Here is a 24,076-nt window from a genome sequence, read left to right as displayed (position 1 = left end):
GATGCATCCTTTTGACAATGCGGGACGAATTTGTAACTGACTGAATATGGCCCAATTTGTGCTGCATACATCCGATACAAAATGGACGATTGGCTGGTACTTGAACTATATGCTTCGTTTTGAGCCGCTAAAACGTTTAACATGGCTCATGTAACAACAACGTACTTCAATTCACTGCTTGATTCATAGGTAGGGTTATACACTAGTTTTTAAAGAGTTGCTTAAGATTTCGGCCCATTACTAGCCTATGTAAAACTTTGAGAAGTTCATTCATTTTTCATACGTCAGATAAGAAAATCACAGAGCCATACAACTTAAAATAAAATTAGGTGGTATCTGCTTTAGTCAGCGGTGCCGATTTCAGTACACACCAACTAATTTTATTTTAAGTTATACCTGTCATTTTTTTCCACCGAAAAAGAAAGAGACGGGTAATCGACAGCGCGACAGGCATAAAATTTGTAAAACACGTCAATTTTAGGCAGAACTTTAAATAACCCTCTCAAAATTTTTAATTGACCAATAACCAAAAAAAAAATAAGTTGACGTCAAACGGGTAGGACATCAGCGAGATGATTCATTCACTCATTCATTTTAAAATTAACAACTGTCAACCATACGTCTCTTTCCTTTTCGGCAGATAAGAAAGTGACAGGTATAACTTAAAATAAAATTAGGTGTTAGCAGAAATCAGGGCCAGCCCATATATTATTGATGATGATTATATTACGTCTATAATCATTCTAACAGCTGTTATATAATTCAAGCTATATTTAACGGCTTTGATTAGGCCATCTACTTTTGCTTAATTCATAAATTAAACAAACATTATTTTTGTAATAACAATATATTAAAAGTTGCACCTTATTCGCGCGTTGAGTATCTAATTATTGTATAAAAACTATTAAACAATTATTTAAACCAGTCAAAAATGTTTGATATTAACAATATTAGCTTATAAATAACTAACAAAAAGGGTATAAAATATACAGGGTGTTAGTGAAATCGTAACAAAAACTTTGAGGGGTGATTCAGACCATGGTTCTGAGTGATATCAAGTGGAATTTTTTAAATAATAATAGAAGATACCCATCCAGTTCGGACTTTTATTTATAACCACCCTAGGGCCGCTACTGAACATCTCGTACCGAATACCGAGGAGGATGATTCAGCTCATGATTCCGAGTTAATATCAAGTGGAATTATCCGCCGCAAAATTCATGTTTTTTTTGTTATTTTAATCATTTTCAATTTATACTTTTGCGATAGAAAATTCCACTTGATATCAACTCAGAATCGTGGTCTGAATCACCACTCAGTTTTCGTAATGGTTAAACTTTAGCTAACACCAAAACTAGCTTTACTATTGACATTGTTTGACAAGATTACATTCGTCAATGTTTTTTATAATTTAGAGAATAATTATACCGTAAGTTTACTTACATTACTGTAAAATATTTATAACAGATACATTTTAACTTATTTTTTTGTACAATTTGTTTCTTAGCTTTTTCTTTACATTTACATATGTTTTCTTTGGATACTTTGAAGTAATGATCAGAGCTCAATTTGTGGCATCCGTATCTCCAGGAGTAACTACGTGGGTAGTTCGAACATTGGAATTCAATATAATTGCCGTAAACGCAAAAATATCCTAGAATTCCTAATCCTAGAGTTGTTACTAATATTCAGTTACTTCTAACTGGATATTTGCAAAAGACCAAATATTCTAAGATATTTTGGCGTTAACGGTAATTATATTGATATCCAGCATAGCCTACCTCTTCTGCCATAGACCACAATTATCAGCAGTGTAGCTTAAAACTCCTGGACTCTGGTGGTGAGTACGCCGATCTTCTGGATCTCGCTATGTATGACGTCACCTGGTCTGAGGTATTCAGGCGGGTTGCGATACATGCCGACTCCCCCGGGGGTGCCTGTCAGTATTATGTCGCCGGGGAGAAGCGTCATTACACTGGAACAAGATGGAAGGTAAATGCCTTTGTCAGTGCTGTAAAACAATGTTAATGCTAAGATACAGATGGATTGTTTACAGAGGTTTCTTTTTGTACCTATTAATTTAATGCTTGGGCCTAATAGGATAATTTAATATAATTTACAGACTAGTTGACCGCAATTTGCAATGGAATATAATATAATTACGTTAGATACATCTGTGGAAACTGTTTTGGCTTAATGTGTATAATTTTATATCTTTAACTATCTATTGTGTAAGTCTTAGTAGAGTCTTCTTCTTATCGTGTGGGTTGTAGGGTGGTAGTACAGTAAAAAGTAGATATTTCTTGAATTTACCGAAAAACAAAATCGTCGATGAAATTACAAATAATTGGACAGTGCTCCTTAGGATTCAAACATGAAGTCAAAAATATATTGGTCATCGTGCTGGATTCAAACCTGTGACCTTACAGGGAGAGTCAAGCTTTCTTCCAACTGTGCTAACACGGTAACATAACATACTTATTCAGATTAAACAGCCTATATACGTCCCACTGGTACAGAACTCCCCTCAATCAACAGGAGGGGGATCCCGGATAGATATAATGATGAAGTAATTACCTGGAAAGCCGTTCAATGAGTGCGGGCATCTTGTGCACGAGCTGGTTGGTGTTGCTCTTCTGTTTGAGCACTCCGTTGACGCTGCAGGATATCTCAAGGTTCGCAGGGTCTCCGATCTCGTCGATCGTCGTGATGCAAGGGCCGATCGGGCAAAATGTGTCCATTGACTATAACAAAGTGTAATATATTCAATAAAACGGCATTTGCATTTTTATCAATCATATCTGACATGACATAAAACCATAAGCAAACAACATAGATATACCACAGGTCTCCCGCCTAAAATCTTGTAATTAACTACTGTTGCTCTCTTGTTATCAGTAACACCAAGGTCTGCAGCATCTGGTCAGCAGCCTCTTGCTTGTCTCGCCATTATCCTTTCTCACCAGATAGTGCACCGGCCTCAGTACTCTCACAACCTAGCCAAATTTCCATCTCTGGGACAGGTCCGTATGGACCTGTACCCTCCGGATAAAAACTAAAAGTTCAAATCTGTACCGTCGGTGAAAAGTAATACAACTCGAGTTGTATCACTTTTGAGTTATTAGCACACACTTCATGTTCAAAAAATTCTCTTTCTTTCTGTCTAATTCTCGTAACTGTAGCTATTATAAATACGGAGATAATTTTTGTGTTCAGTGATATAAGTACTGTTTGTGAAGGATTCATGCTGTTATAACACGTGTAACATAATTCATCTTAACTTGCATTAAAGTGAAATGAAGATTTTCACTAAATATTTTGGTGTAAGTAAATGCAACTCAACATATATTAAAATACACGCAAACCTTGAATTCTCACGGTCCGTGTTTATTGATATAATTTTAGTTGTAACATCAAACACCAAATTAACTTTTTCGTGAAAAGTAATATAAATTAATATATATCAAAATATTTCAGAAAATACGATCTTGGATATCAATAACGTGTCGTGTATAATGATACATACAAGTTCGATTCCATGCGCCACCAGTGTGTATCCTAGGGTGACCTCCGCATAAACCTGTCTATGGGAAGACATTTTGTCTAGAGCCACAGCAAACCGTGCGAGTGGGTATAGGTTAAGTTAGTACTTCAGACCAAACCGTGTTTTTTCTCTTTCTGCTATAGCCACCTTGTAGTACTTAATTACAGTACCTCAATAAGTTGTGGGTCCTGATCATGGCGTCGTTATCACCATGGCAGGGTTAGTCAAGAGGTATTTGAGATTTGTCATAACTGTCGTTAGTCTCCTTCCCTTAGCTCGAAGCATAGCTGTTTTACATAGTTTTGTTGATTACATGCAGGTTAAGCGGTGGCAGATTGAACGCTGCCTTCATTGCTAAGGAGGTTGTAGACGTGAAATAATGGCTCCAAATATTATCGAGCTCCAATTAATATGCAAGCCATTCAATACACGCTGGTTAGATCTTTGATGCAAGCGCCGGTAGTGGTATTTTTGAACCTACACAGCCGTAGATTATCGTTCATACTTTTGGGTTTAAGGTCCTACTGGGATCCAGCTCGGCATCGGCAGAATCGGGATCTGCCACATCTTCTCAAGAGAAGATTACCAGTTTCTCAAACACGTTGAATGGTGTAAATTTGTCGAGCTACCTCATTTTTTATAAACGAAATAACTACTCTGAACTCTTACGCACGCACTTCAGAGAGAATTACGCACAGGACTGTGAAAAATGGAAAAAGGAAGGGGAGGCCTTTGTACAGCAGTGGGATCTTGTAGGATAGATTAGATTAGAATAAATAATTGGCAACACCATGGGCACAGACCCTTATTAAACCAGGTCACAAAGTTTGTAAAAATCCCAGGAGGTATTTGAGCTTCTGAAAGGAGTTAGTAGGCTTACATAGTCAATAAAAGCACGCATAATGGACCACTTGCGTTTATGCGGAAAACTGAGCCCATTAAAATAACATTACATATGGGACATTCGAGTATTCATTGAGTCAAGTCAGGGGCCTATGGCGGCTCAGTTATAACCCTAACACCAGGGTTGATGGGGTTGGTAATTCACATCCACACGACAGAAGAAGAAGAAGATGGGACATTTGCCCATACATGTTGTGCCGACCCCACCTAGAGTGAGATAAGGGCAGGAGGATGATGATGATATAGTGGGAAGTTTGCCCACTTCACAATAGTGGTCCATACGCGAGGATACGCGGAAAGTCCCCCACGTGTGCTTACGTGTAGATTTTTGCGGAAACGAGCTCATTTAGCTTAACCATAACAGACCATGGTAAAGGTGATAAGACCTACCCTGAGGATAGCCCTGTGTAACCTATGGGTTTGGAGGTGAACCAATGATCTTCATTTTCACTACCTATTCTTATCGTCAACATTGATTCGACTCCGTTTATCGTTTTAACATTAGACCGGGAATTTTGATAATTCGAAATATCGAATGTTACTTTACTCTAAGGGATTTTGATTGTGGAATGAGTGAGTGATTGTGATCTTTTAAATAGTTTCAGCAGGAAAGAAGTAACACTTACCGGTTTGTGTGATTTTGGTTTAAAAGTACGTAGGTACATCACCTTTATGTTCAGGCCATACTGCCAGGCTAGCCCGAAACATTCCTAATGACCAGTCTTAATATGATTTCTCTTACCTTCATTTGTTAGGGGTGGAAAAAGTGGTTTTGATTAGGGGCGTAGTGTAGTGGACAAAATGTGTTTGTAGCGGGCAGCAGTGGTGGTTTTGACCGGTTATTTATGAGTTTTGAGAGTAAAATCATAACAAAAATATCTTATTATCGCCACCTTACACTATATATACGTGTGCCATCTTTATATGTATTTATTACTAGAAATTCGTAAAAACATGTATCATTTTACACAATAAAACCGAAAAAATAAGTCATGTTAAACCACTTGACACAAATTCGTTATAGTTTATCGTTTGTGTCAATTGATATAAGTTACGTTTCTTTACTTTTTAAAGAAAATAAATAGAATTTTGCCTTTCTACAACTTTATGAAATAAACTTTCTTCCAAGACATTTTGTTTTTTGTAGAATAAGACTGTAAAATTATTAATTGAAATATGATATATCAACAATGACTTTTGTATAGTTATGTGTGTAAAAAGGTATAACTAGACTTGTATCAATTTACACAGTATAAAAGTTGGTGTCAACTGATACATGTAATTTATTTTTATCCTCTACCATTTCTGTTTAGGTTCTAAATATAACTAAATATTAGAAAAGAAACCTTCCATCATCACCTATCAACACATCTAACTTCTGTTCCATTATTCCTTATAAGTCGCGAGCTAGAAGATTTTTAACTTTAAACTCGATTTTCTCAAAACTTGAATTTTGGACTTGTATTACTTTTCACCGACGGTACAGAAATGTAGGCAGCAGCACTGTTGAGTTATTCTAAATTTTGACAGATCTCTATACTGTCCAGCTAAAATTCGGGATAAATTGCTATACAATGTGGAGCAACGCGGAGTGTACCCCGTCTGAAGGATGAGTTACGAAAAAGAAAAGCAGCCAATTGGAAAAAGGCAGTTTTGATTGAAAATAAGTCTTTCTAAGTTCTCTTGTTAAGATAAGATTACACTGTATAGAAGTCTACAAAAAAGATGGTAAAGATGGTGCAAACCTTTAGATTTTCATTATTGACATGTGATGAAGACTTATACACAGCTCAGCAAATGGTGGAATATGGGCCTATAGATATAAATGCGATACCTTGCCAAGCAGGAATTGTCCGCCGTTCAGCTTCTTCTGCCAGTCCCTGGCGCTGATATCCTGAGCCACAGTGAAGCCTAGCACGTACTTGTATGCGTCTTCAGCCTTCACGTCTTGCGCGGTCTTGCCTATCACCAGACACAGTTCCACTTCCCAATCCACTTTCTTCGGAGATTAGAAGAGTATATGAAACAAGAACAAAAGAACAACATCAGCCAAATAATATTTGTAATAGTTTATAATGGTGCTATTCCTGTAAATACCATCTAACTTTATGTTAAGTTATATCTGTCATTTTCTTATCCGCCGAAAAGGAAAGGGACGGGTAATCGACAAGCATAAATTTTATGGAACACACGTCAATTTTAAGCACAAATCTAAAACAACCGTCTAAAAATTTTACATTGGCCAATAACCCGACAGAATTTAGTTGACAGCACACGTCAAAAGGTTTGCATACCAGCGAGATACCTTTTTGATTCGCCCGGGCTATTCATTCATTTACTCATTCCTAAAATTAAGAGCTGTCAATCATCCGTCCCTTTCCTTTTCGGCGGATAAGAAAATGACAGGTATAACTTAAGGTAAAATTAGGTGGTGTCTGCAGGAATCGGGGCCAATGTCTGTATTAGATTTTTTTGATTCTTTCAGAGACACTGTGGCGCACTGGCTTGCTTCTCAAACGGGGACCGACTTAAGTGCAGTTTTCAGTAACACCGCTGCTCGATCATGATAGACGACGATACGGATCACCACCTATCACGTTGGTCTAACAGAAAGCTCGGTGAGGTGTGGGTACTTAGTTCACCTTGCGATAGATGTACGGTCACGAGCATTAATATGTATACACTTTGGTACCATGTCACATTAACTTTTTTGACAAATTGAACTGTAAGTCTCACTAAATGTCAAATATGTTAGTGCGCCAGAGTCCTAAAGTGGGTACATTATATTGCTCAAGACTGTACCTCAAGAGAACCCCATTGGAATAGTCGTGAGCTGATGGTGTGTTACTCGTAGATTCTTTGACAAAAACCGTTAAAACTATGTTCCCTAAAATTCTCGCAAATAAAGCGTGCAAAATATGTACCAGCGAGTATGATATAATGACCATAAAATAAAAGAGACGTGGGCCTCATAATTCCATCTTCCTCCCACCTACGCACTATAAATTACCAGCTCAATTCATGGAATAATTGACCCTAATTGTGCGATGCTGAGGTCAGATCGACCTGTGATTCATGGCACAAAATTTTGACCCCATTTCAGTAAGAGATAAGGATTTGTTTTTCTTTACAATGAAGCCTTTATTCCTATTTATCTGAGTTTTTATTGTTATTACAAAAACACCACAGGAACATAAAAAGTATCTGCTAGACTTGGAGTAAATTAAGATAGGGAGATCGGGCCTTAAACCACCACGCGGGCCCAGTGCGGATTGGTGGTTATTAACGACTGCTAATGCAGCCGGGACCAACAGCTTAACGTGCCGTCCGAAGCACGGATCATCTTACTTTTGGACAATCGGGTGATCAGCCTGTAATGTCATAACCAAACTAGGAATCACAAAGTAGTTTTTGTGATATGACACCACCGGGATTCGAACCCGGGACATCCGGATTGTGAGCACAACGCTTAACCGCTGAGCCATCGTCATGAATTTATGTGTGTAGCATCTTATGATCAGTTTTTATTATCAGTTAGCTTGATCATCAGACTACTTCGTATTTTATGTCACAGCAGGCGATTAATAATCGATTAATCGATGATTGCAATATAATCGATTAAATCGATAGTATTGCAATTATTTTACAATGGATAGTATCGATATAATCGATTTTATCTAACAATTAATCGATAATATCGATAGGCATATCGACATTTAGATTACTTAGGGCTTTAAAATAATCGATTATTAATCTATTTACAATCGATTATCGGGCAACACTAGGTGGTGTTAATTAATAAGAATACAAATGAACATACCGAGGTGACCTTGGTCTTCAAGCGCAGTACGTCCTCCGGCCCTATGATGCAGCTGGTGAACTTGGCAAACGTCATCGGCACCTCTGGAGGCTCAATCTTCTGCTCTGTGCAGTGGTCCAGGTAGTTCAGCCCTATGCAAAGTACCTGCCAAAAGCCACTGCCTATATAATTGTCTGCCACGCTCTTGTCTGTGTTGATGCGCTTCTGCTGAAGGCCTAAGGCCCGGTTTCCAATGACGCGGAGATGGGCAGAGAAGAGCGGAGATGTGCGGATTTGATCAATCACAGCGTTCGAGAGAGCGAAAAACGAAGACGCTCTGTCACTCTCTCCGTCACGGTGATTGGTCGATTTCTGCACATCTCCGCTCATCTCCGCACAGCTCCGCGTCAATGGAAACGCAGTCTAACACTCATATTCTAAAATGTTCTTTATATAATGAGTGGTAGGTACACAAAAATAACCTTTGAAACTGCTACTATGGACAAACTATAAAAATATTTTTAAAACACACCAAACAGTATTTTTTTTTCCGTTGTACTAATTACTTTTTTCTATGCTTCTACTCTGTTTTGTATTGCAAAAAATATTAAAGAAATGTTTTTGAATTTGTGTTGTTTTTATTTATTTTACCTTGTCTTGACCAGTGATGGGTGCTTTCAGAGTGACTTCTGATCTAGGTACGGTCGGGAGGTGGCTTAGCGACGTGATTCTGTAGAACACACAATCTTATGTAAACATTTTTTATAAGTGTTTTGTGAGTGAGTGCTGAAGTGGCAGTGGGCAGGACACATAGCGAGGAGAACCGATGGCCGCTGGGGCGGAAAGGTTCTAGAATGGCGACCACGTGTCGGACGACGCTCAGTGGGTAGGCCCGCTACAAGGTGGACCGACGATCTGGTAAAGGTCGCGGGAAGCCGCTGGATGCGGGCAGCGCAGGACCGATCGTCGTGGAGATCCTTGGGGGAGGCCTTTGCCCAGCAGTGGGTGTCGTACGGCTGATAATGATAATTTTTTATAAGTGGCTCTCAACCGTGCTTAGGGAAACTCACGAGGAGAAAATTAAATTGTTTTTTTTTTTGCGTTGGCTTAATGACGATACATAGATCAAAGAATTTCGCATGGACAGGAAGAGGACCCGGTGGTGTAATGGTTAACACTCTCGCAGCTTGACAAGAGCTGTGGGTTCAAGTCCCGTCCGAGATAGAAAAAAAATCGATTTAATTCCGTCTTTGTCAATTTATTCTACAGTTCATTCATTCCAATATAAATGTCTGAGTACCTATTTTGTTGTTTTTGTAATAAAGGATACTTTTGATTGTTGTATTATTTCTAATGCATCTAGGAACTAACGACACTACACATGATTTTCAAGGTCATCAATCGATGGGCTAATTATCAATCTAATTATCTGCAACAGTAATCTGTACCTACAGCACATATACCCCCTCTCAACGGGTCATAGTATACCGGGTGTTAGTGACATCGTAATGAATACTGGGTGGGATGATTCAGACCTTGATTCTGAGTTGATATCAAGTGTAATTTCCGTGTAGTTCTCAAATTCGAAATACAAATTCAAATATAGGTAGGTACTTTATTGGGCCAAAATAAAAGAAAATAGTTACAAAAGAGACTCAAGAAAAGAGATTCAGTTCTTTAGTGGAGGCCGCGTCTTGGAAAACGTAGTTTAGGACGCCCTTGGGCTAGATGGAGAGACGACATCCATAAGGTGGTCGGCAGCGGCTGGAGGAGAAAATCCGAGGACCGAGCTCAGTGACCTATATCCAGCAGTGGAGAACTGTAGGCTGTTAATGATGATGATGATGACTTTAGGGTACCTATACCGCAATGTAAATACTTACTTACAAATTCCTTTTTAACGATTCTAACTACTTTACATTTCTACGAAGCTACTAAGCAAAAGACAATAAATAGTATCAGTCACTGTAACTATACACGACTAATTAACGTACCCGATAAATTATCTATTGTATGAAAATACTCCTGATAGAAAAAAATAGCAACGAAAAGTCAAAACAGATTTGCTTTAATTTTCAATCAGGTGTTTTTTGCGAATAACAAACAATGAATACAACTGGTCTTTCCAGACATGCCGTATAAACAAGCAGGGGGTTTGTGTGCTTTCTAACATTATGGAATATTGTTATGGGCGATAGGCTGATCCCTTGTCACCTTGGTTCCTCATATCCATCTTAGGACTTCACATCAATAGTGGTTGCAAGTTGTTTTCTGATACTTGTGGGTCTGTCCACCTTATTAGAGATTACTGGCGTGAATTTATGTATGTCTGTGTATGTATCAATGCTTCTGTATTAGGCACCAGAGAATTTATCCTTATAGTATTCCAGTATGTGGAGGAAGCAAGATAAGTGTGTGTGGAGGAAGCAGGAATGAAGCAAATGGAATTCCATAGTCTCTGCTTACCCCGGTGGCAAATACGCGTGAGTTTATGTACTTCAGTATTACCTAAAGATAAATCTCAGGTACATGATAAGATTCAGATGATAAGATTTGCCCTACACAATGTTTTTTAGTAGGTACCTGCCTATTAGATTAAGAAGATTGAGAACTTTCAGTAAGAATTAAATATCTGCATCTATCAGTTCAATTTAAATTTACCTAATTGATATTTATGCCATTTATGCCGTTGGTCCCACCAAACCACAGTGGAGCAGCGTGGTGGAGTATGCTCCATACTCCCTCTGGTTGATTGAGAGGAAGCCTGTGCCCAGCAGTGGGACATATATAGGCTATTTATGTTACGTTATGTAATATTTATGAAATTATCAAGTGTAACCATTGATGTATAATATTACGTTACTATAGGGTGTGAAAGCAAAATTATAATAGGTAGCTGGTCTTTAGATATTCAATTAATAAATATCTTTATTCAGTAGGTAACATAACATTGTCAATTTTTACATAGTGAACGTCTCAATCATCTAAAACAACTGCAGCTCCTCACAACCTGTATAGCCGAGGAAAAGAAGCTGCAGGAAAAACCTCTACGCAGGACCATAGATATTCTCAAAAACGAATCATAAAATATTGTTATACAATTCAGTAATTTGACTGCCTAGTATTAGTTCCCAGACAGTTGTATGCATGCATTTATATCTTCTAAATAATCACTAAATGAAATATTATTTGTTTAGCACTGCAAACTGAATTGTGTACTTGTTATCACTTGCTATACTATCAGGTGGGACGAGATTAAGTCTCAGGGGCAAATGTCATTACAAACAAAACCCACAATGACAATAAAAAGTTAACATTGTTACCAAAAAATTACAACAAAAAATATGTATATCTATGGTCAAAGTACTTATCTACTACCACCAGTGTCATAAAACTAGCATTATAGGTAAAAGAGTAAAGAAACTAATTAACAAGTCACAGAATAACTTACTTTTTCACCTTCTCAAAGTCCCCATCCTTTAGGATTTGTAGCAATGAAGTAGCCAATGATGGGTCGGCCTTATTTACATCTACTATAGCATCTCCAACGATATACCCGACGCGAATATCTTCAGGCTTCTGTTTATACGCGAACTGAATTACTTTCATCTTTCTACTTTGTGTTACGGAAAAGTTTCTAACCGGCGTGAAATATATTTGGTTACTGACGATTTTCCTCGCTGGAAATCGACTTTTAATACACGTTATCGAGCGAGACAGCAAAACAGATATGTTCATGGTCAAGGCGTACGTCACAAACACGAATATCCAACGAATTTAAAGCAATTTAAACAGTTACGTAAACTATTTTATAACTTTTAATACGCGTGCCGCATTTATGTCTAGGGTCCTACGCTGTGCAGTTTTGTCTATAAGATACTTAAATAAGAAAATAGCGCAAAGTTATCGCTTAAAATTATGATAATATTGATAAGAAAAAAAAAATTGTAAACAAATTAAGAGGTTATGCCTATTATAATAATAATTAGTTTTTTTTTTTTGTTTTGGTTTTCCCCGAAGTGTAAGGCAAAGGGAACTATGCCCATACAGCCATGTCTTACGTATTATTTTTTTTCTTGATGATTAATAAAATGATGAAAGGTGATGAATGATGATGATGAAACCTAAGCCCCCACCCTCGGAGTAGACTCCTACTCCGAACCCCAAACGAATTAACTCAAAAGTCCGCATAAACTTTTGAGTTATGAAGCGGCTTCCCGGCACGAAGCAAAAATAGGCAGATACACTTTGTTTATTGAATACTCCAATATAATAACACTCGCGAATGTCTTCTGACTAACTTAATGCGATCATTAACCACAAAACACCACTTCGTATTAATTATTTAGATTACTCAATGAAGAAAGCAACTGTCCCGTTCCCGTTTCCCGCCGACTAATAATAATTAAGCTGACAGCATAAAGTGATATGACAGCTATTTGTCAGTTTGATGTTTAGTGTTGTAACATCTATTGATGCAAATCAAAATGTGAGTGAGTATGAGTACCTAGAACGAACAAGCTCAGTAATATGACAATGCTCCAACGCCATCTGGGTTTTCAAAGAAGAACTAAGCAGACAAGCGGACGCCAGCGTCCCTAGCGGATCAAGTTTACACACGAAACTTTAATATCGATTTTATATTTATGGACTTCAGATACAGTATAACCTAGGTACCTCCTCCGTGTAACTTAAAACTCCTGGACTCTGGTAGTGAGAACGCCGATCTTCTCGATCTCGCTACGTATAACGTCACCTGGTCTGAGGTATTCAGGCGGGTTGCGATACATGCCTAGTCCCCCGGGGGTGCCTGTAAGTATTATGTCGCCGGGGAGAAGTGTTATTACACTGGAACAAGATGGATATATTTTAGTACAATATAGTAAATTGACTTTTACCTTTTAACCAAATGTTTCTTTAAGTAAATTTTACCTGTACAAAGCGAAACTATCCGCTAAATAATGCTAATGTAAAGTGTATGTGTTGTAAAAAAAATACCTAGAAAGGCGTTCAATGAGTGCGGGTATTTTATGCACGAGTTGTTTGGTGTTGCTCTTCTGTTTGAGTATTCCGTTGACGCTGCAGAATATCTCAAGGTTTTCAGGGTCTCCAATTTCGTCGATAGTTGTTATGCAAGGGCCAATCGGGCAAAAGGTGTCCATTGCCTATAAAAAAAAAGTATCTTGTGAATTGACACAGTGTCGAAAACCATTTTTATTAACCAGCCAGACCAATTTCTGGATGGATTGGTCTATATAGCAATCTCAAAATGTGTACTTAACATTATCGTAAAATTAGATACGAGTAAGTCGCAGTCAGGACTTCTCATTGTAAACCTACGGAAAAGGTGACAAGGCCCGGGCCTCACTTGAGCTATCCTTACATTTACATAAAAATGCGATACCTTGCCAAGCAGGAATTGTCCGCCGTTCAGTTTCTTCTGCCAGTCCCTGGCGGTGATATCCTGAGCCACAGTGAAGCCTAGCACGTACTTGTATGCGTCTTCAGCCCTCACATCTTGTGCGGTCTTGCCTATCACTAGGCACAGTTCCACTTCCCAATCCACTTTCTTCAGGAGTGTATGGAACAAGATGTATAACAACATCGGCCAAACAATATTGATTCTTTGACAAAAACCTCTAAAATTCTCGCAAATAAAACATGCAAAAAATGTATCAGGAAACTATGATTGCGCAAAATTTTGACCCCATTTCAGTTGTAGATCAGGATTTTTTACTAGGTAGAGATCTACCCATTCCAGTAGGAATTACGGGTGTTGACTTTATGTGCGTCGCATCGTAAGTTTCTTCTATCGGTTAGATTGATGACCAAACTACTTCACATTTTATGTCACAGCTAGTGGTAATAATAATACAAGTAAAAAGTAATAATAATAAGTGAACATACCGTGGTGACGTTAGTCTTTAAACGCACAACGTCCTCCGGCCCTATGATGCAGCTGGTAAACTTGGCGAATGCTATCGGCACCTCTGGAGGCTCAATCTTCTGCTCTGTGTAATGGTCCAGGTAGTTCATGTCTATGCATAGTACCTGACAAAATTATAATCATTTAGATTTCCTCAATAGAAATTTTTGTTGGAGTATGCGGACTTAACTTCTTGCTATATAGGCGGAGAGTTACTGTTCTATACGAAGTACTAATTCTTTATTTTATGTTTTTAATATATTTGGTATTGTAATTAACCTTAATTGCTTTTGTATTAGTGTTTTCCTTATTTTACCTTGTCTTGACCAGTGATGGGTGCTTTTAGGGTGACTTCTGATCTAGGCACGGTGGGCAGATGGCTTAGCGGCGTGATTCTGCAGAAAACAATAATTTTATTTAAAATAATATCAATTCTGAGATTACTCATTTCATTTATGCAAATATTAAAGAAAACGTTCTTGATTCGACTTTGAATTTGATAACTTCCAACGTAGTAACTGTAGGTATCTACGAGTTTCAAATAAGTGCACAAATATTATACGAGAATTTTTTATGACGTGGGTCTCGTATATCTCAACTGAAAATACACTATTTCGAGATAACATAGTTTTGGGTTTCATCTACGATATACCTAGTGCTTATTACAAGACTGCGAAAATAGGCTATGTAGACTTATTTATCAGTTACTATATAGGTGTAAATATATATGTAGGTACATATATTTTTCTTCTTTTAATGTTAGGACAATATCCATACCTATGAGATATGTATCAAATTGTATAATACCTAACTTCATCATATGTCCCGCTTACCGACAATACTTTTTCGGAGGTGGATCTAGTAAGATTCCTTCACCCATAAGAATCAAGTCGCATTCCTCTAGGATCGGTAAAGCGATTCTGTAATTCGATTAAAATTTGCTTTACCTAAAAAGATGTAAACTGACTCCGCACAGGACTGTACCTACTATACGCGATGCGATATATACCGCGAGATTTTTAGATTATTGTAGATTTGCCGCAGATGGCATTAACTACTTGGCCGGACAAATAGGGAGCGCTGAAGGCTCTCACCCAGTACAACGTTTAAGATAACAGGCCTGAGGGTGCCCAGTTGGGCGCGAACCTCGGCTCAGGGCGTCGTCTGAGAGGAAAAATATTTGAACGAATTAATCGAACGTAGTGGGTCGACAGCGATAAGCGCTGAATGAAAGAAATCGTCGACCACGCCGGCGGGTCCGGTGTCGGGGTCCTGGGGTATAAGCGTGACTTAATGAAAGTAGGAAACACACTCTGCGTCCATGGGTCGAAGCTTGCCGTATAATTATCGCATCGTATGTGGCAATGGCTAGCGGCTGTCCGATTCTAAAATTATTAAAAGTTACTTTTTTGTTTCTGGCTGTTAAAAGCCTTCACATACGTTGAAAAAAAATCGGATAACACGTTATAAATTATTATAAAAGAGGAAAAGCTAAACCGAATCACAGAATCACTTCACCAATCATAGAACCAATAATAATGGAACCACAGCATATAACCTACGTACTTATTATTCTCCCACACGACAAAACTTAGCGCAGTTTTGGTACCCAGGGGTTCGAGAGCTGATGTTTTAATCTACGGAAGACTTTGTAGTACTAGCTTTTATTTTGGACATTTCATACAAAAAACCTCGTTGTACACAGACACAACACATTTACGTTATCGTACACGCGCATCTGTATCTGTTACGTCTGACGCGCATACAATTGAAGACTAAGATAAAACTGAGGGGGAGGGGTGTGAGATAAACCTAGCTTACCCGCTGGTGGGGAGCGAAAAGTTGCCGTTCTTTACGTAGTATTGGTACCAGTAAGAGTGTCGTCTAATACCTATTATACTTTTATGAACGTAAACGCCACTTACTTCACCTCTGGCATATTTGCTTCTGCACATTTGATTTTAGGCCCTGCAAACACGCGACACCTATCACAGACGTTACCGCGAAAGCGACGCGGGACCGGCCAAGTGATTCTGTAATTCGATTATATTCTAAATAAACTATTTTATACATTCCGTTGTAGCTCAGTTAGAAGAAAGATTAACTCTCATTGTGCGGTCGTACGTTCGATTCCAGCACAGGTCTAAAAGGATTTTCGAAGTAGTTTCCGAGTGGATTATAAATGATTATGACGAGCTCAGCAGTAAAGGAAAACATCGTGATGAAACTCCCATACCTGAGAAATGCAAGGTCAGATAGGCAGGCGCTTCTGTGAATAACCGGACCTGTCAAATTTTCACGTTGGGTAAGCGGACCCCGCAAAAACGGGATAATAACTTGATGGTGCTCGATGATATTATATTAATAACCTCTTGTTGGGGGCTCGTTGACGTCTGTCAGCGCCGAACAGAAAAGGCACTGATGTGCTCTCGTTGACGAAAAGCCAAATTTCAATTCAATTATTCGTTGGACAAATTCAACGTCGGACAAATGCCTTAAGCCAGTGTAATAAAATTAGCCATGTAAAAGAGTAAACAATCTAATTAACAAGTCATGGAATTACTTACTTTTTCACCTTGTCAAAGTCCCCATCCTTCAGAATTTGTAGCAATGAAGTAGACAATGATGTGTCGGCCTTATTTACATCTATTATAGTATCTTCTATGATATACCCGACGCGAACGTCTTCAGGCTTCTCATTATATGCGAACTGAATTACTTTCATCTTTCTACTCTGTGTTACATAGAAACTGGTAAAGCTTTAGTATATAGACCGTTAAATTAGGGGTTTAGAGGGACGGTGGAAGAGAGGGAGGCTACTCTTCTGCACAACCCCCAAGGTGCGGAGACGCATAACTTTTTTGGAGAATGTTCAAGGTTTTACAACGGGTTACCAAATAAAACGGTGGGAAGGAGATAGAGCTGAGAGGAGGGGAGGGAGATATTAGGCCCAATTTCTGAACTACCCTTAAAGCATAAAGACGCGTAGAATCTTGTGTCTGACTGATAGAGGGAGATGGTTACTGAGGTCATTATCTGACGGATAACCCAATCTGATGGAATATGACGGCTGCCCACCTGTATACATATGAGTCGTGACTTCATTTCTGAGCTATTTATTGAGAGACTTGATCTTTCTTATACTCAGCTAAATGAACTAAAGAGTTAAATGATCAAATAGATATACATCTCTTTTTGCAACGCTAGTTGGCACGCTTCCTTCGGCAACAAAAAAAGCGTCGACTTTTTATTTAAAAAGAAAAATTGCGAATCACCGTAGTGTAGAATTTGTCAAAAATACTTCTTATACCTAAACCTTTCTCTCATAAAATTTTGGCCCTCTAGCTCAACGGTCCATACCTACTAAAGCTGAGACTAATAATCACAACAGTTCACACATACCGTACCTGCAACATGAAATCATTGATGTATAATCTAAGACACGGGGTATTTGGAAAGTGGACTACCTCTTTTGCCTTGGAATTCTAATCATTCAGGTTTGACTGTAAATGTTAAACGGGAATTTTGAAAGCACTGAAAATATTATGTTTACTTACAAAACGTCATGAAAATTAAGCTTCGGTCACACGAGACTAAACGTATGTGCAGTAGTGGTTAGTGGGCCTCTTTGCAAGAGATTATAATGTATCGTTTTTATCGATGATTCAAAGCTGTGGTGGGCACATCCTTATTCGGAGCATTTATTATAGGGTGTATGGGATACGTCCCATTTGCCTACGGACATTTTATTTAAAAAAGGAATAGCTGTCACTGCTGTCAGCTGCAGTCAGTTGTCAAAATTAACCACGATTCTGTCGATCTTAAAAACCATAAAAAACGTGAAATTGTGAATAAAATACATGATATTTAATTAATTACTCAAGAGAAAAAAATAAGAGAAATTTAAAGTAGAAGGAAGAGTTATAAATGTTGCGTGTTGTTCTACTAAAATGTTGACTCCACGTTTCAAGTTGAGCCAGGATGAAAACCATGTTTTCATTACGATCCACGCACCTTACACCAATATTGGTGATACTGAGATAGATGTAGATGGTGAGAATTTCCTCTTTGTATCCAGTCCCTACTTTTTGCGGCTTCGTTTGCCCGGAAAGATTGTCGAGAATGACAAATCTAAAGGTTCGTATGTGTGTGATTCTGGAGACTTCAACTTAACCTTTGACAAAGATTCTCCCGGCGAACACTTTGAGAATTTAGAAATGATCACCAGTCTGTTGGCTCCTCGAGATATACCAGACATCAACCCTAGTTTAGTGGAGCTGTTAGAAGAAGATGGCATTACTATAGAGGATAGAGAGGTTGATGATGATAGCAAGAAATATGCGTTTGGTTTTGCTAATAAAATTACTACAGAATTCGTAAATATAGGGAGTGAGTTCCCTCAAATATTTGAGCTACGTGTGCCTGAGCAAGTAGCTCTGGATGAGCGCCATGTCCTACGGATTCAGCACGAAGATGACAAGTTTTCCTCAGACCATTACTTGGCAGACCTTTATGATGATGAACTCCTAGCTCCATACCTCACAGCTGTACCGTTCTGGGAGGCTTCTGATTTTAATAAAAATGCAGAGTTTACTGATGATGAAGTAGCTATTTTAAAAGAGTTGCCAAATAAACACTACTTACTGAATAAAACTGAGTACAGGCAGGTGTTATTTGGTCTTGTAGATATTTTGTATGGTTACTGCTATGATAAAAGAACCACACTAAATGAGAGTACTGTTGAGTCCAGTTGGACTATTAACAAACTATCATCAACCTTTAGTTGGTTCTGTGTATTTAAAGACATAAAACATGTCCTTATAGCTTGTTTTAGACGAGCCTTAATTTATCCCATATTTAGAAACTTTGAACTCTGTAAAAAAGTGAGAAATGATGTTGTATCCCTCTTGAAGAAAGGAAAGAAATTCTTAATTAAATGCGTACTTGAAATCCACCAAATGTTCAATTCAAGTAGTGATGCTCGATACATTTTGAATCAATTATACATCAAAGACTACTTGGTGTTTCTACAAAAGTGTAGAAATGAGGAGTTTGACGAATTATACAATAATATAATAAACATAGATGTGACGAAGAAAGATTTGGATTTAGAGTTAGAGGAATTGGAAGCTGCAGCGGAATTAGTTCAGAAAGAAGAAACTGATGTACTAGAGAATGAAATGGCTGTTAGAATGGCGTCTATGACTCTCTTACCCGGTGTGAGACGTAGCAATGGACCGTATTTAGAGGAGAGTGACGATGAAAGCAACACTTCGTCATCTGATTCGAGCAGCAATTCATCGGATGAGTCTTCCGACCTGGATTCCGATGATGATCCGTCTTGACAGTGTTGGTTGGAATTCTAGGAATTGTCTTTGGGCTTGTGAACAATTGGGTTGCGCTAACAGTTGGCTAAAGAAGTTGTAATGTGTCTGGTGTCACAAGCTTACAAATATTACTTATAAGACAGGCGAATTGTTCTAAATAATTTACCATATATGTACTTCTTTTGTAGTATGTTAAAAACGTCGTGTTGGTCTAACGGATAGGTCAGTGAGGTGTGAATACCTAGTTCATCTTGCAATAGATGTACCTCTGACTACCCCAATTGGGATATAGTAGTGTGCGTGTCACGAAAGGCGCACGGAATTTAATGGAACTAATTGACAAGTCATAATAATTATATGTGGATATTGCGACACTAGCGCCGTGGATGCAGGACTTCTTTCGGCGCGGACTCTAGTGATTAATTTACAAATTATATTATACAGGCTATGTAACTCTAGTTTAGTAAGTATATACTCCGTTATACTGCTGTACGGTCTGGTAGAGTTGTAATCTTATATTTCCAGTATAAAAAAATCTAAAATAATACCTAAGTATATAATAATCTGTAAGTAAGTAGTAAAAATAGTTTATTATAACCACATCAAATATTGTAGAAAAACATAGGTGTATAGATAACATTAAAAATAATAAATTTTGAGTTTACGTGGTTATTATCATAATTAAAGCACATAATAATGGGTTCTTACCGCGTCTAAATGGGGATATGAGACTCCCATGGGGTTATGAATGGGGAGTCTCATATCCCCATTTAAACACTAAGCTAGTTCGCATAGAAACTAAGCTATAGCTACCTATTATATAATACAACAAGAATGTAGCCTAAGGTTGTCTGGCAGAAATTGCTGTTTAGCAATAATAATAATGCTTTATTGCACAAATAATAAGTTTATTTTAGTGCATCAAATGATGTGTCAAATCAGTTACTTTTTACTAAATTACCAAATTGCTATGGAATTTGTATGAAAAAGCAACTTGTGATGTCATAGGAAAACGTGGCAAAATATCACAATTATTATTACATTTTTCTTTATTAAGATTCATAAATAAGCTAAATAGAAAAAGGAAAACGTTTTTGTCACCTTTAGATCTGTCTTTATTTAGTAATCAGAATTTCATAATTTATCTTTGAACTCAGAAACTACCCAATTATTGATTGATTGAATGTAGGTGTAGGGGATAAAGTGAAAGCAAAAAAAAGATCCTGGTAATATTAGATTAAGCATTATCTGTAATGTTATCATTGTCGCTGTATAGGATTCAAAGTTCTAGACAAGTAAACTCATACTGGACTGAAAAACTAAGTAGGTACTACACTTTTGAAATTACAATAACTTTTTAAGTACACATTGGTGCTAATTCCTGTAAATACCATCTAATTTTATTTTAGGTTATATCTGTCATTTTCTTATCCGCCGAAAAGGAAAGGGACGGGTAATCGATAAGCATAAAATTTATGGAACACACGTCAATTTTAAGCACAAATCTAAAACAACCGTCTAAAAATTCGCCCGGATTATTCATTTATTTACTCATTCTTCCTAAAATTAAGAGCTGTCAATCATCCGTCCCTTTCCTTTTCGGCGGATAAGAAAATGACAGGTATAACTTAAAGTAAAATTAAGAGATGTCTGCAGGAATCGGGGCCAATATAAACTTTAAACAAGTAAAACAAATAAAAACAGTTATAAAATACTTTATCTAATTCACTCTAGTACTCTCGTTAACACAATAATCTCTGTTGAACTCCCTTGTTGTAATTATTTTTACTCCATCGCGCCTTTTTCCGCTAAATGACAACTGCTTAATGCTCCTTCGCGGCAAAAGCCACGGGGTGGCGCCACCGTCGCCCGGTTTGTTTTTTTTTTTTAAATAGATTTACGCAATCGCTAACAATAATAAAAATGACTTAAAATATAACGAATTTATAGTTTAATAGTTACAAAGAAAGTTGATATAAAATTATCTGTAAAACGTATTTTATTTTAAATCTCTTTTATGTATGGTTTAGAAAAAATAACTTAATTTTGCAGGCCAGTGTTTATTAATTATGACGTTATGAGCAGTGTGTTTAATAATTATACTGGTAGTTACTGTTACTGTACTCTCCTTTTGTTTAGTCCACTTGTTCTACGCATTTAAGATGTATTTAAGTACTTAATATTATTTCTTACTTAGGAGATATATTTTGAATTATTAATCAGTTGCTAAATGGTCATCCATCCAATAACTGCTTCCCATTTTTTTTGGATTTGGTGATCTATACCGTCGCGTCGCCTTAGGAAAAATCTGGAAAGCGCCTTTTGGAAATATCACATTCTGGTGTGATTTTCTACAGCAAAACATCTCGGTTTAATTCAATTAATTTCATTCGGGATAAAAATTGAGACTATTTTTTTTTTACCTAGATTGAAACTAGTGTGTCTGTTGCGAGGGTTTGTTAACAAAAATCTGACTAATGTATTCAATTACTATTGCTTTTTACATAATATTTAAAATATAATTTAATTTAATTCATTACACACACTAACCCTTTATTATGTTATTATAAAACAGTATATAAAACGGTTTATTGCACTTTAAAACGACAAAAAAAAGAAAAAAAAATAGATGACAAAAATCTTATCTGAATGTGATTTTTCAATAAGGCGCTTACAAGATTTTCATGATAAGACACTTCATATAGTCAATAGAAGTATCCTATCTGCTTTTTAGTACTTATGTAATAAGTTTACTTTTAATTGTGATTATGTAGTGATATAGAGAATAGATACCTACATACCTTTGTGTAATTTGAATAATAAAATAGTAAAAATCTGAATCTGACAAGTATGTCAGGATTGAATGGAACTCCATAGTCTCTGTTTACCCCGGTGGGAAATAGGCGTGAGTTTATGAATGTTGTATAAATCTGAATAAATAACTATTTACTCTGAATCTTTGTGTATTATTTTTATCTTTTATTTGGTTCATCGTAAAGAGTGGCTTGCCGTTCCCGGGAATGTTCCCAAAGTGGGAATATTCCCACTTTGGGAACATTGAACTTGTATACTACCATGTCTGACATATGGATGCGAAACTTGGGCCCTAAACAAACAGCATAGGGAAAAATTAGCAAAGTGTCAAAGACGGATGGAAAGAAGCATGCTTGGTCTAAAACTCGAAGACAAGATACAAAGTGAAAAAATTAGGACAAAAACTAAACTGACTGACGTTCTAACTACGTATAGAATAGACCAGCAGAAATGGAGATGGACCGGACATATGCTAAGATCCAAAGTGGAGAAGTGGAGCCAGACAATTACCCAGTGGTATCCACGAGACGGTGCCAGAAAAAGGGGCAGACCGAAAAGGAGATGGGACGATGAGATCAAGATGACTGCGGGCCCTTTCTGGACAAGAGCGGCGCGTGATCGCCAGCATTGGAAAGGATTGGAGGAGGCCTTTGCCATGAGGCACTCCGAAATAAGAGATTTAATATAAAGTGAACTGTAATTAACCGGACAATGTTTCGGAAGCAAGGCTTTCAAGATTCAAGAAAATCTTCAAGAGCAAGGCCACTGGATGGTTTTCTTTTTGAAATTGTTCTTTTTTGTACTCTGATCTTATCTGCCTACATAACATAACATAAATAGCCTATATACGTCCCACTGCTGGGCACAGGCCTCCTCTCAATCAATCGGAGAGGGGAGGGGAGGGGGCTTATCTGCCTAAAGAGGGTTAAAATGCTATATTGTACAAAGAAATATTACTATTTGACATTTGTTTGCATTGCGCACTTACTTTTATATGCGCAAATGTCAATTGCTTAATTGCTTTCTTAGATGAGTTGCTTCGATGTGGCCATTTTAACCCCTAAGGTAGGTAATAAAGGTTTTTACATTAGTTTTTCGCCCATTTAATATGAAGGACACATCACTGGGGTAAAGTCCAACAGAGGGCTTGTATCCGATCTAAGCAGTGATTTTCAGGTTTGGATCATAAATGATCATTACCTACGTGCTCAGCGGTGAAGGAAAACATCGTGATGAAACCCACATTCCCGAGAAATGCATTTCCGGAGGTCTGTGACCTAACCTGTATTGGGCTGGTTTTCCCTTCGTTGGTTGGAAGGTCAGACAGGCAGTCGCATCTGTTAAAAACCGGACCTGTTAAATATTCAGGTTAGGCAAGCGGACCCTGTGAAAAACGGGATAATGCTAGGGGGGACTGTCAAAAATAAAATGAGATTGGTTTTTAATCATCACGGGATTCCATTTCTATCATTTACCTTTGACCCAATCATCTAACTTCATTGTTCTGCCCACCCCAATAGGGATCAAGGGCATGATTAAATGTATGTCGAAAAGGATTATTAGTTGGAATGAAAAATTGATTGATTAGCGTGCTTATGGCTGGGAAGTATTTGTGTCGATTTCACTCCGTGACTACGGTGGAAGAATACCAATGAAATGCTTTGACTAAACGAGGTGTCACGACGCTAATATAAATCTATCGATGGTCACTGTCAAGCCTACTCACGCGCACCCTTATGAACAGCTGACTAGAGGTCTTAGGT

At 37.6% G+C, this 24,076-nt stretch overlaps 3 protein-coding genes across 4 annotated transcripts; 1 reads left to right on the top strand and 2 right to left on the bottom strand.

Moving 5' to 3' along the window:
- Positions 1 to 828: 828 nt before the first annotated feature.
- On the bottom strand, positions 829 to 14,563 carry LOC126377151 (fumarylacetoacetate hydrolase domain-containing protein 2-like). 2 transcript variants are annotated; one of them, XM_050024840.1, is made up of 6 exons: positions 11,698 to 12,225; positions 8,898 to 8,976; positions 8,268 to 8,411; positions 6,282 to 6,446; positions 2,578 to 2,744; positions 829 to 1,975 (listed from the first exon to the last, which is right to left on the bottom strand). In XM_050024840.1, exons 1-6 carry the CDS (start codon positions 11,982 to 11,984, stop codon positions 1,819 to 1,821), a joined length of 999 nt encoding a protein of 332 aa, XP_049880797.1. In that variant the 5' UTR covers positions 11,985 to 12,225; the 3' UTR covers positions 829 to 1,818. The 2 variants fall into 2 exon arrangements, with proteins under 2 accessions (XP_049880797.1, XP_049880798.1); XM_050024841.1 differs by lacking the exons at positions 8,898 to 8,976; positions 11,698 to 12,225 and adding an exon at positions 14,489 to 14,563.
- On the bottom strand, positions 12,938 to 16,897 carry LOC126376942 (fumarylacetoacetate hydrolase domain-containing protein 2-like). Its single transcript, XM_050024491.1, has 6 exons — positions 16,740 to 16,897; positions 14,489 to 14,567; positions 14,154 to 14,297; positions 13,651 to 13,815; positions 13,245 to 13,411; positions 12,938 to 13,094 (listed from the first exon to the last, which is right to left on the bottom strand). The coding sequence occupies exons 1-6, from the start codon at positions 16,895 to 16,897 to the stop codon at positions 12,938 to 12,940; spliced, it is 870 nt and encodes a 289-aa protein (XP_049880448.1).
- Positions 16,898 to 17,966: 1,069 nt separating this feature from the next.
- On the top strand, positions 17,967 to 22,455 carry LOC126377105 (protein SHQ1 homolog). The gene has a single exon (XM_050024765.1). The coding sequence runs from the start codon at positions 18,123 to 18,125 to the stop codon at positions 19,515 to 19,517; it is 1,395 nt and encodes a 464-aa protein (XP_049880722.1). The 5' UTR covers positions 17,967 to 18,122; the 3' UTR covers positions 19,518 to 22,455.
- Positions 22,456 to 24,076: the final 1,621 nt, after the last annotated feature.

The sequence above is a fragment of the Pectinophora gossypiella genome, chromosome 22 (genome assembly GCF_024362695.1).
Source record: "Pectinophora gossypiella chromosome 22, ilPecGoss1.1, whole genome shotgun sequence".
NCBI lineage: Eukaryota > Metazoa > Arthropoda > Insecta > Lepidoptera > Gelechiidae > Pectinophora > Pectinophora gossypiella.
The sequence above is the reverse complement of the archived record's forward strand: the minus strand, read 5'-3'. Positions and strand labels throughout refer to the sequence as shown.